This window comes from Haplochromis burtoni, unplaced genomic scaffold (assembly GCF_018398535.1).
Source record: "Haplochromis burtoni strain Fernald_Lab_line unplaced genomic scaffold, NCSU_Asbu1 Contig_106, whole genome shotgun sequence".
NCBI lineage: Eukaryota > Metazoa > Chordata > Actinopteri > Cichliformes > Cichlidae > Haplochromis > Haplochromis burtoni.
The window spans coordinates 1,603,451-1,621,500 of NW_024582467.1; the positions used below are offsets into that span (position 1 = coordinate 1,603,451).

The 18,050-nt window shown below is 38.7% G+C and overlaps 1 protein-coding gene across 2 annotated transcripts in view; it reads left to right on the forward strand.

Annotated features, from left to right (window-relative positions):
- The window catches only part of LOC102314635 (pro-neuregulin-3, membrane-bound isoform), a 355,364-nt gene that overhangs the window by 315,140 nt on the left and 22,174 nt on the right, over window positions 1-18,050 (forward strand). For both annotated transcript variants that reach the window (XM_042223224.1, XM_042223225.1), the window contains 2 exons: window positions 1,659-1,761; window positions 9,729-9,855. In XM_042223224.1, coding sequence (XP_042079158.1) covers window positions 1,659-1,761; window positions 9,729-9,855 — 230 coding nt within the window. The remainder of the gene's footprint in view (window positions 1-1,658; window positions 1,762-9,728; window positions 9,856-18,050) is intronic.

Consider the following 18,050-nt stretch of genomic DNA (forward strand, 5'->3'; position numbering starts at 1 on the left):
AAACATATTTATGACTAACCAAATACTTGAAATGCTGTATGCATATGTAAATATAAGCCAGACAGTGTGTGATATACTGAAGTTTTGCCCATTTCTCTACTCAACTCGTAGCTGTGAATGCATGTATTCATATATTTCTGTCCCTACACACATTAATTACCACCCAGTTTTCTTCAGGCATGTTGTAAATTCTGAAAAGGCTAAACAGTGGCAGCCAGATCAGTCAATACGCTGGATTTATCAGATAAAAATCCATCTTCCTTCCTTACTAGCACCTGGCTGGTTGATTTTTCCTCACCTTTCCTTTTCGTCTTGGTCTCCTGCCTCCGTGTCTGTTGCTCTGCCATCCCTGCAGCCAACCGAATGTGCCCCAGCTCCCTCTACTGACATAATTGTAGCCAATGAGCAAATCTGTTGCAGCCTGATTAGCAGCATCTAAACAGCACTGGCCCCGGACATAATTTAGACATAGATGGAGGGAGAGAAATAATGGCACAGAGGAGAAGGGAAAAATGTACCGAAAAGACACTAATAGGTTCTGCAACATCTGTTATTTTTAGGGATTATAAATGATATATTGCATGTACGACCGGTTGTGCGATTTCTGTGGGGTACACAATAGCTTAAAGGCTGCTGTGAAATGCTTGGACCGAGAGATCCCTGTTTTAAATTCCCTGACAGGCTTAAAAATATTGATGTGGTTGTGAATTAGTAACACTCTCCCTCGCTGACTGCTGTCAGGATGCCCTTGAGCAAAACGTAGTGGCTGCAGCTGTGTTGCGGTTTTATTCCTCAGCTCGCGGCTGTGATTTTTGTGAGTGGTGATTATTTTTTTTGCGCTAAAGTGGCCATTCGTGCCCATCCATGGTGAAAATTTGTCTCAATCACCTCAACGTAAAACCTCAACACCTGTCATCGTCATTGTTTTCCAAGGTCTGAGCCTTGCTAAATAAAACTTGATTGATCGCCTATTAATGTATCTGAAGGCAACTATGATTTACTTGTTCGGAACAAACAAGACAGCTTCCATTTTTCTCCACTAATGGCGTTCCTCCGCACCATAACTCTTCTTGTCTCCATGTATTCAGGCTCCATTACATGTGGCATCCATTTCAAAAGCAGTGTCTTGTGTCTGTCGGACCATTACTCTATGTGGGAGAGCTGATAAAATGAGCCGAAAGGCTGTGTGGTAACTAAGAATAGCAAGTGTTGCTGGGGAGTTGTAAAAGCGTGTTTGTTTATTGCTGTTTTATTTCAATTTTATTTGGTTTACGCAAAAGTAATTACACTTGTAAGAATCTGCAAGACAGATACAAAAAAGCCTAAGAGAGCTGTTGCACCACAACTGCTTGTTCGATGATTTAAAATGGCTGTTTGGGTGCTGTAAACAACACCGTTAGAAATTAAAAATGGGTAAGTGCAAATCTCAAACCCATGTTTAATTCTGCGTTAGGGTGAGGACTGTGTGAATATTGACTGTGGGATGTCTGCAGATATACACACTCGCACAGATGCACAGCCCACTGTTTTCTCTCCCTTCCTTGGTCTCTCGCATAAACACGTATCAGCAAACACGTGCGTGATCTATAGCTTTATTTCCCCGAGGGTCTGTTGTTCAAACATTAATGTGACTTCTTCCTCTGTTTATTTCTCCACAGAGAGCAAAGAGGTGTATAAGAGACAGGTGCTGTCAATCACATCCATCGCCATGGCAATTAGCCTCCTGGGAACGCTGTGCATGGCCCTCTACTGCCGCAACAAGTGAGAAAATAAACTCACAACACCGCACATAAAGTCTACAGATGGCTGTTAAAACTACAATTCAAATCTTTTTCAATTCAGCATACTTACTAGCTTATTACTTACTTCCTGTAGGTAATATTCAAATTGCACTCGCGCAGTTAAATGCTGAGATCTGGGAACAACACTTCAACAACAAAGTGGATCAGTGAACAAATCTTTCTTTGAGAAAGAAGAAAGTCGTGTAAAACTGCTTGTTGTAAATGAACTGTCACTAAGTAAACTTTAAACAGATTGCAGTGCACTGCCAGCAAGCATTAAAATCTACAAACTTCAAACTAGAGGCGACAGGTTATTTCATAATTGCACAAATAATGTGTGAATCTCCACCTCTAAGCATTATCTTCCTAGGAATTATGTTTCAGTACAAACAGCGAGCAGACTACGTAACAGATGGAGACGAACAGGTGTTATTTTTAATGTATTCAAGCTCTCTTTATCACTAATGTGTGAATGGTTTGTTAAGTAACATCAAAAATCAGACTTTCTTCAACCCTCTTTGTTGCATCTAACAGCCTCTAGACTTGATTTCATTTCTGTTAAAGACTCGGGTCATATTTGCCCCACAAACTGTTGCATTTGTGCATTGAGCCGAGGTCCCAAATGCCTTGGCTTAATGCTTCTCCTTTGCTTTCCTCATGACACGCAACAAAAAGCCAGACTGGCCAGCACTAATTTAAATATGGAGATCACTAATCACTAAGCCAATAAAAGTTCTGGTTCCCATTGCAAACAGACTAACACAAACTTCACAGAAATAAAATGAAAATCTGATGTGGACTCAAATCATATTTTGCTAGCAATAACAATAACAGGGAAGCATGCCGTTATCTTTGGAAGCCCACCAGCTCAAAATGGACAAATTGTCTTGCATCAGCGGGACATTCAGTACATGAAGGGATTTCCATTTAGTTTCAGAGAGTTTGAAAGAAATTGATGCTGCACTGATGAAGCGATGTAATCTTCCAAACACAGAGCATCCACTGGTTGTGTTGTGTGCCATCTATGATGTCACCAGGGCCCTATCACCTTGACACTTGAAGTTTGCTAGACTTGCTGTAATAAACTCTCGAATGCTAGATGTCACCACTCGGACAAAACATCACCACTGGTATAGAAGTAGAAGAAATTGAAAATGGAAAAAAAAAAAAGCTTTTCTTCCAAGTTTTCTGCAGAAAGTCTCATCCTGCCAAGGTTTTACAGCATCTCTCTTTTAGCCCTTGTCCTTGTATACCATTAAAATGGCAGCTAAAAACTGTTAAGGTCATACACTTGTGTGCACAATCATTTTCACCTAACGTAATCTTTCACTGAATATGACAAAAAATTAGAGATTGAGTTCATGAAGCTATTTATCCTAGACTTCTGCACAAGTAGAAGTCTTTATGCAACCAGACGTCCTACCCCCTGCTAGCCATTAAAGCATGCAGGTTTTAGTCACTTCTGCATTAGTTTCACTTTTCAACCCTGGAAGCAATCTCTGTCTTTTATACTGTCTATTATGGCTCATCAGCATTTTGGCTGTTGCTAGCTGGCGCAGGCAGTGCAAGCATGCACAGGGGTGCAGCTGCAGCTCAGTCAGTAACTATGCGTGTCATTAATAACACTGGTTTTCTGGATGCTAAGCAGAGAACTTTCAAAGTATTTGGCAAGCTGTGAATATGTTGCTACTTAATGCATTTATATGCTCACTGACAAATATCCAAACGGAAACATTGCAGGAGTCCTCAGTTTTCCTGAGTTATAAAAAACAATTACTGCTGATAATTCAGGTGAGCTTGTTTTTGATTATTGGCTGCTACAACTTGAAAATGGTACTTGGTCACTTGATTCTTAATTATTTAAGTAAGCAAAATGTATATTTATAAGTGATATTGCTGATTGTTTTTGTGAACAATGTAGTTGATGTCCAACACAACAGAAAAACAGGAACCACTATGACATTTTGTCAGTCTCTCCTCTGTGAAGCGGCACTCTGCATATCATAAAGAGTGTTTCAGTGGCTTCGTGACACAAAAACGACTGAGGTTAGAGCTCATGGTGGGTATTCAGCACAGGTAAATTTAGTTCAGTTCTACACTGGAAAGACTGAAATTACAAGAACTGCAGTTGAATTATTACTCAGCTCCTAGAGTGACAGCATTTCCCCTTTAATATGTTGACAAGTAAATTAGCTGTAGTGACATGAAATTTCACCATAACCAGCAATTTCGATTTTTTTCATGATTTTCCTTTGATTTGAAAGTGTCTACAATGACTGACATTCAAACTTTTAAGTAATATTACTGCTGCTACATTCTGCCACTGGTCCCTGAATCAATATATTATTACTACATGTGGAAATAAGCCCTATTGGGTGCGGTCAGACCACATGTAAACAAAGACATATTTAAATTTAGTGAAAACTGAGGCAACATGTTGAGGCATCCTGCATCTTGGATGAAATCCCAGACCAGGTATTTGCAACAATTTGTAAAGCTCATTATACACATATTCATAGCCTATTATCACCCAAAGGTCAGCTCATGTGGCTTAAGCCTTTCTCTGCTCTCTGCCTGTTTTCTGCAGGGTTGAAGTTAATATGTGTTCACAGTAATTGGTAAATGAATAGTCATATATATATATATATATATATATATATATATATCCCTTGTGAAGGGAATTTCAGCAGTATGGGTTAAACATCTGGTTCTAATGGCAGTATGCCATTCAGAGTATGTGGACTATGGAGCAAGCTATGATAGATGGCACTGTAATTCCATAGGCTTTCCTCAGTAATATAATGATGTGAGTGAGTGAGCAGCCTGACAACAAGATAATCGGATCAAGCGATGATGGACAGGCGCTTTCAGTGAATCCATAATTGAGTCAGGGAACTTGCTTGTTCATTGGAGAAGATGCATACAGATTGGGATGAAGGAGCAAGGGAGCGGATCTGAGTGACCTGAATAAAGATAAAGTCAAAGGTTTTCTCACACCGAGAAAAAAGATCCCGATAAAAGTGGAGCTACATGAAAGACAAATGTTTCCCACTTCATGCTAAAACAATAACAGAGAGACATAGAGTGTGTTTTACATTGTAATATCCATCACTGCTGACTTATCTGCTTTATTGTCCTTTAAAAGTTAACATTAACTCTATGCCATGAGTGTTGTGAAACTCACCACTTCATAATCAACATTTAACCTTAAAAAAACAACAACAACAGTCTACGAGCTTGTGTCATAATATAATCACGCTAACAATTAGTAGCAATTCCTACTTTAATTTTACACACTCATTATAAAGTCATGTTTTTATCTAGTTCCTCTAACGTCCTGATTTTGCTACTCAGTTAAAGCGGAGTGTACCAAACTCCAATCTATCATAAGATGGCAACATCAATATTTAACCATTCTGCAACATTATGTGCACTGCCATGTTTATATTTTTTAATTGCACAAAAGGTGCTTCAAGTAAAACAATGATGGCAAATATGTAATAAATAACTTATAAGCAGGACTAAAATATAAAAAAAATAAAAAATGAACTCATGGTCTGTAAATGGAGGTGGGCTTCAGTCTCCTTGGTGAAAGTCAGACTTAACACAAAAACTTTAGAATAGATCGCCTTGAGCTCTGTACCCTTTAAGTCCCACCTCATATGTTTTGCTCAACGTTACTTAACGTGGCTGTTTGACCTTCTGTGGTCTTAAAATGCACATACTGTATTTGATGTGCAGTTTGACACCAGCAGACTGTTTTCATTTCTGCTGAAGTCGTTTTCTCAGGGCTAACCTTGGATCTGATGTGTGTGGACAGGAGCAAGATTGTGTTACATCACCACTAGTCATGAAGCGAGTCATAGTGTGGTATGCCACAATGCTGAGTCATTCCCCAGCACACATACGCTGACAGTGAACTAATCCATACCGTGCGGTGACAGTGGAGTGGAAGCAGTGCTGAGAATTTTTAACAAGGAGTCAAACTTTTCTTCTTTAAATAACTTAATCAGAAGCAATTTCTTTTATCAGGCAGATTATCTCCATAGGTTTTTAAGTTGCCTCGCTTTAAAATACTGCTTGCATTGGGACTAAATGCAAAAAGTCAGCATGATTTATCAGTAGTCAGCACTGTTGCCTTGCAACAAGAGACTCCTGCATGTGTGTGTGTTTGCAGAGGATGTGAATGTAAAGAAGTCCTCTAATGCAGACATAATTTTCCTGGTGTACTTAGTTGTTTTTTCTAATTATCCTTCTTTGGAGAAACAAGGGTAGCAGATTATTTAGGAGTTAAGTCTCCTTATTGCTCTCTACTTGTGTTCTGCAATAAAGGCATAAAAAGCCATTCCAACCATCAGATAATTTAAGGATTATGAACCTGCTGAATAAGAAGTATAGTAGAGTAGAATTTATATGAAATGCCAAGAATTAGTATTAGCTGCGTGTCAGTGCCTCATTCAGGAGATCAGGCTGGTTGCAAATATTTGGTGCTTTTGGTGGATATTGAGCCTGATTTTATTATAAGTTTTGTAACGCCACCCTGAGATAACAAAGCCAAATTTTCTCTTTTGCACAAACAGTGAGGGATGCAGGGTGATATATGCCACATCTATCAACAAACCTACAGAGCTGGATGTTTGAGATGTTTGTATTTCATGGCAGCAAAAGCATATGCTTCTATGACAAAGAGCACTGACACCCTTTTGGATCCTAAAACGGCAAGCAAACGAGCAGATTGCGGGAAGGCTTTAGAAGAGATAATGGACCGTTTCTATTAAGTAAACACTTTTCCAAAACTAGTGTGTACCAAATGTCACAGCCTCCTTCTAAGAAAATATAATTAAAGGCCTCAGAGGTGGAGAGGATAGAAGCTTAGCATGCGGCAGTTTGTAAACACTTCATTACGTCGCTGTCATTCAGCAGAGTGTCTGACAAAGGACAAGTAAAGGCTTCATCAGCTGCATCTGGTAATGAGCATACCCCTGGCACAACACAATGAAGTTGTGATACAGAGCTTTTGTACTCCAGGTCAGTCTAATTGCACATGCTTGGGTAAGTGGTGTAAAAAATCAAGTAGATTTTTAATGTCTACTGGTCAGAATAGCAAACCAAAAGAGGTTCTTTCAGATGAATGGACAAAATCGGCTCACATCCTTCAGCTACTCCAGCTGTAATTATTCCGCTTTCTCTAACTTGATTACCTCTAAACCTTTTGTCATGTAGTCAGCTGCAAGATTAGGGTCAAACTAATTAATGTGGCTGTCAATGACTAGTCCTTCAGTGTATTTGCAAAGAATGTTATAAAGATATTCTTTGTAATATTCAATTTTTTTTATTAATGTAAGGAGAACACATCTCAAATGAATAGTCACAGTTCTACATATCTATGCAGAAACTATTAAATGGAGTCAATTCAATTTTATTTATAGAGCGCCAAATCACAACAACATTCGCCTCAAGGCACTTTATATTTTAAGTCTCCAAAAGTTGATTCTGTTCATCTGGACGTAGTGTTTTCCCAGCCCATTGTTCCTTCAGTGGGCTGGTTTCAGTCATTATGCAAATGTACTGTTTCTAAGATTGGGTAAACCTGCAGTCAGCTGAGACTGAAGAAGTCACTTGGATGAGTGACGTAGCGTTTCTCCCACAGAAAATGCTACGTCCAGATGAACAGAATCAACTTTTGGAGATTTACTTAGCTGGATGATTGAGCATGCATCAAGACGTTTATATTGTAAGGTAGACCCTGCAATAATACATACAGAGAAAAACCCAACAATCATATGAGCCCGTGTGAGCAAGCACTTTGGCAACAGTGGGAAGGAAAAACTCCCATTTTAACAGGAAGAAACCTCTAACGGAGAACCAGGCTCATCGGTCATCTGCTATGACCAGTTGGGGTGAGAGAAGAAAGACAGGACAAAGACATGCTGTGGAAGAGAGACAGAGATTAATAACAAATCCAAACTTCATGTCAACTGTCATTATATAAACGTCTATTAGTTTGTTTTAATCACCGATCACAGAGAAATCAGGTAAAATTATATTACTGGTAGAGAGCTTCTCAGGAAGCTCAGTTTCTTCCACTCATCCTTCTCCAGGGAAATCTTAGAAACCAACTCTCCTTCACCAGGGAGCCAGTGTCTTGGTTGGAGAGGGAAGAAAATAGATTATTTTAAGAATCGCAAAGGATGGTAGGGATACTTTAAAAAGTAAGCCACGCTCATAAATTCAGTTGGTGGAGTTTCTTCTGTATAAACTTGGACTTAAATCTGTCCCTCCTTTGTTCCGTCCTAAATACAATATTGAAAATGCTGCTGCACATAATGTTTCTGAGAACTCTTGAGATCACTGTTGGATTCGACTGGCTGGAGAAAAGAGACCTAAAAATTCTCACATCTCTGGCTGCAATTAGCAGCTACATATGTTTAGTTTGTTGTCTGAGAGGGGACCTGTAGAACACTACTCGGTGAGATCTGCATTTCTGAAACAAAGGCAAGGGAGCAGACATCATTTTTCAAACTGGTTATAATTAGCTGTTTGTGCCAAAGCTCCAGTTTTGAATTAATTAGAGCAAAATTATAGACTGGTTACAAGTGAGACTTGCTAATCTCAAGATAATGAGGGCAAAACATAATTATGACACTGAGGAACTTGATACAGGTTGTACTGGAAGAAAACCTCACGCTAATATCACGCTAAAGAGGAACTGGTATGGATTTTTGAGTGGAAGCAACTATGGGAGGTTAAAGGCCTTTTGGTGTGTCTCTTATTTCTTTACAGTCAAACAACTCTAAAGCAGTGTTAACAGAAAACCCTTTCAGGATCCACTAATCTCAAGTGATGTAAAAAATTAATCGATACATTTCGAAAAATCAATACCAGAGTGAGAGATGGAGCTGAATCTGTTTGGAACCACCGATTCAAATCAAAAGCTATAACAAAAATGACCTGAAAACTGTCAATTAGCCTTCACTTTTGTTTGTCTGACCTTTAATAAGGAAATGCCAGCACTGAATATATGTATTCAGTGCTGTATAGAACTTATGATGGTGTATATGATTTACTCTGGAGACTGACAAAGGTTACACTGTGCATGAATATACCACGTGTGCTAGTGTTTATGAGAGGCATATTGTTGGGCATTTGAATATTGCTGCTAGGAATAAAACCTGTTAACAGTTTCTGTCAACATGCATACGTTATTAGATTGTCATATAGAAGCTAAATTTAAAGTGAACATCACTTGGACGGATTGGAGCCACCCTGAAATGTCAGTGCCTCCTATTATTATGTATTTATAGCTGTATAAACACATACGAGTATTCACTAACATTAGATGCTGATTCAGTGGGATAAAAATCTGGAAGCGTAAACATGATCCGCATTCATTTAGCTAATAGCAGCACTTACTCTCTAGAAATCAAAGTGTTTTTTTTAAATAATATGAAACCATTAGGCCACCCAAACTGAAAATATTTGCATCTCACTGAGTCTCCAAACATACATATTAGCCTAATAAATTCAACTTCAGTAAAAGCAGTAAGACGATGTAAAAATCAGCAGCTTTTGACTAGCTTGCTAGCATTAGCATCGCTCTATGTGCTAACAGCCTGTACTTAAGCACAAAATTCAGCGGTGGTCCCTCCATCCATTCTACACTCAACGTTTTGAGTTTTCAAAAGTATATATCATAATGCAGAACACGTCTGCATTTAAATCTGATTGTAAGTGCAGAAGTAGCCTGGATGATATGAGATGCAATCAGCAGGTTCACTTGTTCAGTCTCGTGTTAATCTTCCTGTCTTAAAGATGAATTTAATGCATCACTGTTACGTCCAGATACAACTCAGCTGAAACTCAGCCAATAAACGTTTCTTCTTAAAGCACTCAACTGGATCCAATAACTTTTTATCTCAGTTGTATATTTTTGTCCTTTATGTTTAGGAGGCGCAGAGAAAAACTCCAGGCCCACCTGAAGGAGAGTCGCAGTTTGAAAAACTACACTACTAGTTCCCATAATGCCCTAGAAGCCAAAATGAGAGCCTCTAACACCAACCTGCAAATTCATGAGGTGAGTACATGAGATGTTTTTTCTCTTCTTTTTTTTGGTGCTTATACATGTAAACACATGGAAAACTGACCTCATGCAGAACTCCCGGTGCTCCTGTTTTGTGAAGACTGTTGGCTCGTTTTCACATGTGCACTGCAACCTGGAATTTTCTATAGGAGCAATATAGGTTTACAAGACAGGATAATGCAGATGGCATTGGCCAGTTGAACATCAGCAAATCTAAAAACTGATCATCATTTAAAGCAATACGTTCTCTTATTTACTTACCTCTTTACTTTTAGTTACGGATTTATGAAAGAGTAAACATGAGGCTGTACTTGTGAGAGATTACTTCTTACAATCAATGTAGCAACATCCAGCTCTCTTCCAAAAAAATTTGTTAAAGCTGGAAATTCAAATGCAGGCTCGTGTTTTAATATAAATCATTCGTTTATCATTGTTGTGGTAGCTTTTTTTTTATCTCACCCATAGAGGCCAGAGTTTTTTGTAACAGTTATAAAGCCGTCCCTGGCTGAATTTCTGGATGTTGTTGTTTTTTTTAGGTAGGAATTTTAAAATATAGCCTTGGGCTTCAGGGGTTGGTTATTATTTTTCAGTAAATTAGTTGGCATTAGCAGGAGTCAACAAACATTAAAACATAAATCTTAATCTGAAAACCAACAAATATTCAAAATGAGATGTCTGCTCCCTAAAGTTATTATCACTGAGCAGACACACACGTCACACACGACACCGCAGAGGATTACCATTAGATTTATGGCTGCCTGCAGTTTGTGCATATGAATAAGTATGTATTGCTGTCTCCACCTGGCCACTTGCAGGAGGCTTACAGGTCTTCTTGAGAGCAATCGTTCAGTGGTTTGGGAGCATGCTGCTGGCTGCCAGTGTCATTCATCATCTCCTCAGTGCTCTGTGTCATCGCGCTCCCAAATGTGCGTCCGGGAGTAGCTGGCATGGACATGAAAATTACCTTAACATGAATGTTGCTCCTGGGAGACTGTCCTTGTGTGTATTTCTACACCAATCTGCATAAATTAACCTTAAGCATTTTTTACGCATTTTTTACAGTTTAATCATGTAAATCCCTCAGGCACTTCATTAGGTACACCTATGAGATCTAACATATTCCAGTACAACATCTATACCATGAATTACTGTGTTTCCAGCTTGTGATTTTCTTATCTTTATTGCATAGGTCATAATGGGTGCTGGTAGTGCTCCACCAGACTGCATTATATTTAAATGGTTCCAAATATTTTGTCCACTCCACTGAAATTAATACACAAGTGTGTAAAGTATTAGAAACATTTTTAAATGCACTGTTGGTCTATACACAAGGGGCTCCATCATAAGTGCATTAATATGCAGAAGATGAATAAATCACTGTGTGGGAAAAGCAGTGGAGATAATTACATTTCATGCTGGCAGTTCGTGATACAGCTGACAGATTTATCCTGATTTGTCATCATTGCAAAGACTGTCCTCTGAAAAAAATACATCAGCGGTTGTTATTTCATTAAAAAGCTTGAAATATAATATCTTCACCTGTAATGCCAAAGAAGGGAGTTTTGCAACATGGGTTGACAAAAAAAATAAGATAGATGTCAAACATACCAACTATATCTGGATACATCTTTGGTTTTGACCCCAGAAGCCACAGTTGCACTGCACTGGTTTTTGACACCAAAAAGGCAATGTTGTCCATATTTTATCTGACGTTTTAAAAGAGACCTAAAGTAATACTTAGACTTTGGAAAAGTAAGCTATGGTAACTTGTGGCTACAACCTTATATTTACCATACAGTCACCAGCATGGTATCAATATTGTCATCTAAATTTTGACAGCAACAGAGAAAATTTCCTTTGTCTGTTATGGCATATTTAAAATTTCAGATGAATCTGTTAAACAAATGAGTAGTTTTGCGAGCATAATAGTGTCATACTTGATTTGAAATGCAGAAATTGAGATTCTGATTTTTTTTGTATCGACACTTTCATCGAAAAATAAAAACGAAATGAAAATGTCCTGGAGACACGAGATCCAATCAGAATGAAGCTGTATAGAGAAGCGGGATGATCCAATCAGAAGTATTCTCCTTTTACAGCAAAAACTGATCTGCTAGTGACAAATGTTGGGGAGGGGAAGCACCCTGTTTTTCATGAAATATGCCAAAATGTCAGCGTTGGACGAACAGAAGAGTCGACACATGGACACATTTCATGCTTAATGTCTTTGAAAATAAGAAGCTTTGTAAACCATGCGGAGCAACTTTCACCAGTAAAAACACGACACACTTTTACAGTTTATATTTAATGAACTTTATCAGTTTTGATATTTTGTTGACTAAAACTAAAAGAATTTAGAAGCCCGATTTATGGCTAAAACTAACTGACATTTTAATCAAAGTTTCCTGTCAAAATCGTCACTAGTACTTCGGATAATGTTCAAAGTATAGTTCAACACACACACTTCTTTCAGTCATTCTAGCACAAATTCATTTTGATTTATCTGTCTGATTGATCTTGTAAAGCAGCGGTCCCCAACCCCCGGGCCACGGACCAGTTTGGTACCGGGCCGCGAGAGTAGAGGCTCGGGTATGAAATGTATGGTTTTCAGGGGTTTTATCGTTTTTTATCATTTTATTGTTTCCCTGGGTCTTTTCCCGTGTGTTATGACTAAATCTTATTTTTATTGTTACCGGTACTGGTTTTATTTTGTGGTATTTGTCTGCAACACCTTAAAGGTCGGTCCGTGAAAATAAGCCCGTCCATGGTGCAAAAAAGGTTTGGGCCGCTGTTGTAAAGGATAAAGGACCATCTTAGGGTAAAACCTTGGCTTGTACAACCAATTTAATTCAGTTTTATCAGTTTTATAGCACAAAATCACAACAAAACTTATCTCAAGGTACTTTACATTGTAAGGTAGAGCAATTATATTATTAATGCAATTATGTTACGCTTACCTCCTCAAACAAATCTAATCTAAACCATCCGCTTGGCTGCTCCGTGGTCTCCCAGATGTTTTGGTGTTCCCAAGCTTGCGACTGCATTTTAATATCGTCCCAACTTGTTGATTTGTTGACTGCATGGTTCCCTTTGTCTCTTTTCTTTCTTTCAACTCCAGACCTTTGATCTCCTTATGAAAAAATAGGTGTGTAAATCCGAAATGTATCAACCATTCCTGAATGTTTTTAAAGACTTTGAAAGCTGAACGTCTACATATCAATCACATTTTGATTGTTTCATTTTAGTTTTAATGTCAGCCTCAAATAAATGTCAACACATTGACACTCTTGCCCGAAGCCTCCACCTTCAGTTTCAGTTCAGACGATTCAAGAGTGTAAGACATGGCTCGGAGACAGAGTTAACCAGAGTTTGAAAGCAATCTGAAAAATCTGGAGTTTGTAAAGATGGTGTGTCAGGTGCGTCTCCTCAAATTACCTTCAAGGTAAGAGGTCTGTCGAGGACAAACATACTGGCTTCCCAAACTAATGTAATGATCAGAGGAATAGCAAAAGTCCAGCCTCCAGCATAACTGCATTGCACATAATATGCCCAAAAAACAGTCAATATTATTTTAATCTCAAAGAGAAACATTTATATTTCAGACAAATAACTGAGGTATTGTTGGAAATTGTGCAGCCATTAGAAGTACATCACATTTCATTTCACTTTCAACCTAAATGTCAGAGTTACTGAAAACAAATGCAAATAGATTTCTGTGTTTATCGACCCGATGAGAGAGAAGGCACAGGAAGACAGATGAGTTATATAGATCAGAAACGAGTCTGGGAAACTTGAATATTTTGTCTGCATACTTATGACTTGAAACTCCATTCTGATTTTCAGCTGTGTAGCTATTTAAGGACATTTTTGTTATCTTTTTACTTTCTTATCTCCTTTTGTTTTATGGAAGTCAACAGGAGGAATGTTGTATTCCTTTTTCTTCTGGTTTATAGAAGCTTCATTCAAACTTTAAGTGGGTCACTGTTCTTTATCTCAGAATTTCCACTTTGCTTTATCTTTTTTCACTTACCTATTTTTTCCAACATCACTCTGATACATGATAATATAAATGGTCCAGTGCATGCAGGGACATCACATTAAATGTCACATCACCTAACATATTCAGCCACAGCCTAGTTTATCGACAACACAGCTGCTCATTGATTGTCACTGAGGCATTAAGCTTGTCTAAACTACACTGCTTCACATCTAGTTTTGAAATATCATGTTGTATTGAGAAAAAAGCTTTTTCTTGTTCTAGTTAAGAAGCCCACACTCGCTCGTCTTATTGATGAGAGACACCAGATTAGTAGCAACGCTCTTTTTACTAAAACACGTGTGTTGTTGACAGTGCCTTTAAAGATGTCTTTGTCATTTAACGGATAGTGATTGAAGTGTAAATGACCATTATTGCCTCCCTCTTATGGTGCACTTCAATTATTATTGTGTTATTTTGCAATAATTAATGATCTTTTCTGCAAAGAATTGAAAAAAGTAGACTATAATCGAATATCACATGCATATATTGCATAAATCTGTACAGAAAATTATTTAAAATAAGCACTTTGGCTTTTATTTTCCTTACTGATTATTGTTTACTGACTCCAAAAAATGTTTTGTGGTGGAAAAACAAGGCGGATCTTTAGTGCATAAACGTTGCTTTGAAATCTTCTTTTATTTATTTAAATTCTACAACAGTCTTTGGGGAACTGGCATGCAAATGAGCAGCATTTGTTTATTTTGTGCCTACGCACCCAGAATCACATTGATTTCTGTCTGCAGGCAATCAATTACTAAAATTTCTGAAAGGAGAGCAACAAGCATGGGGTCAATGGTGTATTAGGATCTTACACACACACAAAACAGCCACACACACATTCATTTCTGTGGCATTTTTTCACTACACAGACACATTTTCGTTTTATTATTATACCCAACTTTCATTTAGATTCGTACTTTTCATCTCATTTTGCAGTAGCTACAAGTAGATCTAGACCCCTGTGATCATGTGGGTCACGCCAAAGTCGGCAGAACATTCCAGCAGTGGCCAGCAATAGAAAATGAACACTTCTGATTAGCACCGCAGGGCCCTTTGTTGGAAGTATTTGATTAAGCAGTGAACTAAAGAGCAGCTCTGAGCGAGTCAGTCTTTCTCTATCAATCAGGTTTTACCACCCTATCATGAATTCTTGAGGTGTCCCACAGAGTCCGTCTGCCATTTCCGCATAATTAAAGCTGCCCTGACTTCATCATGAGCGGCGCTGTACTGAGCCCGCTATGCTAAGCGTATTTCTGAGACTGGAGTGCATGTGTTTAGCTGTGAAACAGTTAAAGACTCCATGATGGCTGCGCGAATCATAAAACCATCTCTGGTTCAGTCCACATAGTTTGTCAGTGTTTAAAAAGATGAAAAGAAAAATTCTAGAGGCATATAGTGCCTATCTTAGAGATTAAAACATCTATTAAAGTACATGTGCGCTCGCTCACGCACACGCGCAGCTGTTTTATGCGCTCCACGCACCACGAGCGTCCAGACTGGGCGCAGAGTCACTGTCAAAGCCATGATTACTTTTGCTGGTTGTATCTGCTCACGTTTGTGGAGCTAAAGAGTTTCTTTGCCTGCAGCTGTGCAAAAAAATATTACATTTATATTGATGACCTCTATAAACAGTCAGTATTGCTGGATGACGCATGCACACAGTTTCCAGTTTTTCCTCAGGCGATCTTTCTTAAGCTTAAATCTATTTTCAGACTGAAAAAAAGTGGCTGCTGAACCTCGCAGAGTCGGCATTAACAGATCGAAGGCACTTTCCTCTCTTTGAGCTGCTAGGCAGCGAACGGGTAAATTCATTTAACGCAATACTTTGTGTGTTACTGGAAAAGTAAAGCATTTCCTATGACTTACCTTGGGCATTCCTTTAGTTATGACTAGCACAGGTGGATACAGTTTCATCCACTGAATTAATTAACAGGTCACTGGTGCGATTTCCCCACTCTTAAATGATCTGATTTCCTGATTTAAGTGGCCGGGGAAAGAATAATTTCTCACTGGTAGTTTCTGCATCAATTAGCGACTCGGATGTACACGGTGTCAAAACGAGAGCAGAGCCTGTGATACAGCTACATGACGATTTGGTTTTAACTCATCGTTTCTTAGAAATCGTTTCATTTTTTTATTTCATTCCATGAGGGCAAAACACAGGGGAAGTCCTTTGATTTACTATCGCAGTTGCAGATTGTTTAAAGATTTACAGCAAACCAATCAAAGTAGCAGAGGCCGAAACATGATTTTATGAAGCTTGACAAACCCTGGAGCATGCCACTGCATATAAAAGATGGACATATTACCCGCTGGTTTGTGAAGTCCCATTTTGAAGCCATTTTTCTGTGACATTCTTAGCTTTTGGAAACCAAACATCAGATACCAGGGTTCTGTGTTCACGAGCCTATATGGTCAATATATATTGTCTAGCTTAAGGTAGCAATGCCCTAAGAAATATCCTCCTTTTACAGAGGCCATGAATCAAGCGAGCACTCTGATTTTCTGCATTATTTTATGGTAGTAAGTGTAGCTCAGTGATAAAAGTTTAAATTGTTTACAAATACATTTTGATAATATTCACTGAACATACTCTGATCATCTGACGCGCCCACTTCAGTTCAGATGGTAGCCTATATAAAGTATGACACGACTTCAATAATTATAGAAAGTGTGTCGTGGTTTTTGAGGTACAAATGAGGTTTTGCACTGTCTGCATGGTCACATCACCATGGCAGCATCTGTGATGCTAACGAGACTGGTGTCCTGGAGAGGGTCCACTAAAGGGACTGTGTCTGTGACAGTCTTGTTAGTCAGACATCAAACTGTAGAAGACATAAAAGTAAGTTGGAGGAAAGAATTGTACAAAAGTAGGTCTCGCTTACTTAAGTTACAAAAGTGTGGAAGTTACTGTCTAGACGATGGCGAGATAATGCTGAGGAGAGAAAACTGTCACCACCAGATAGATCCAAACCACTGATACGTATGTGTTATAGATAAGAAATCAAATCAGCAGTCCTCTTGCATCTTTAAGCCTTTTAAAGTTTAAAGCTCAAAGCACTTTCTTGTGCTGTCCTGTGTTCTTTTCAGGAGTTCGCAGCTGCCATGTAGCTGACTGAGTTTGCTTTGTCAAGCGCATTGTGAAGTGTTGAATCAAAGAACTGCTTTGTTTTATTGCATATCTGTCCCTCCAGAGGTGGAACGAGCAGAAGGAGAGTTAAAAGAAAGAACCTGAGACCCACATAGTACAGTGATAGAGCTAATTTAGACATTCTGCCATGAAGGCTGCAAGATAGAAAGAGGGGATAAGGGATCAATGTGGATGAGAAAGCAAAAGAAAGAGAAAGCAGTAAACTGAGAGATGTACTGGAGTTACGCAGGACGAATGGATAGTGGACAAACTGAAGGACGTGGTAAATTTGGTCAAATACCACCAAGACGACTTCTTCACTAAGCCAACAAAAAAATGGCAAAATAGCACAAAGAGCAGACCAGTGATGGCTAACATTACTTTTAAAAATAACATTTTACATTAGAATATTAGTGTACTTTAAAAAGAAACAATTTTGCTTCAGTGCTACTGAGAAAAATAATATTTTAAGTTAATTTTGTATTACCTTTATTAAACATTACTTTGCAGTTACTTGCTTGGAAAAAAAGCTTCTGGGCTTCTTTAAGTTTCTTGAAGACGTTTCATCTGAGAAGCTTCTTCAGTTCTAAGAGCAATTGGTGGAGAGTCCCAGATTTTAAGCCCTATGGGAGTGTCCCCCCAAGACGGTCATGGACCCCCTATTGATCCTCTACCTAATCACATGAGTCAAGGTGTGAACCACAGTGAGCACCCCCCCCATCATGTAATTTCCTGAGGTCAGATGGCCCAGGATGTGAGTGGGCGTTAAGGCGTCTGAGAAGGGAACTCAAAACTGGATTATAGATGGCAGACAGTGGGTGACATAAACCACCGCCTCTGTTCAAAGATGGCCATTCACACTGGACATAGACATAGAAAGACTCCTCTTTCAAACCGTCTGTCTTCTCTGTCCAAGATGAGAACATTGGCATCCTCGAAAGAGTGACCTTTGTCACCAAATGCTCTTAGAACTGAAGAAGCTCCTCGGATGAGAGGTGAAACGTCTTCAACGTCTTATAT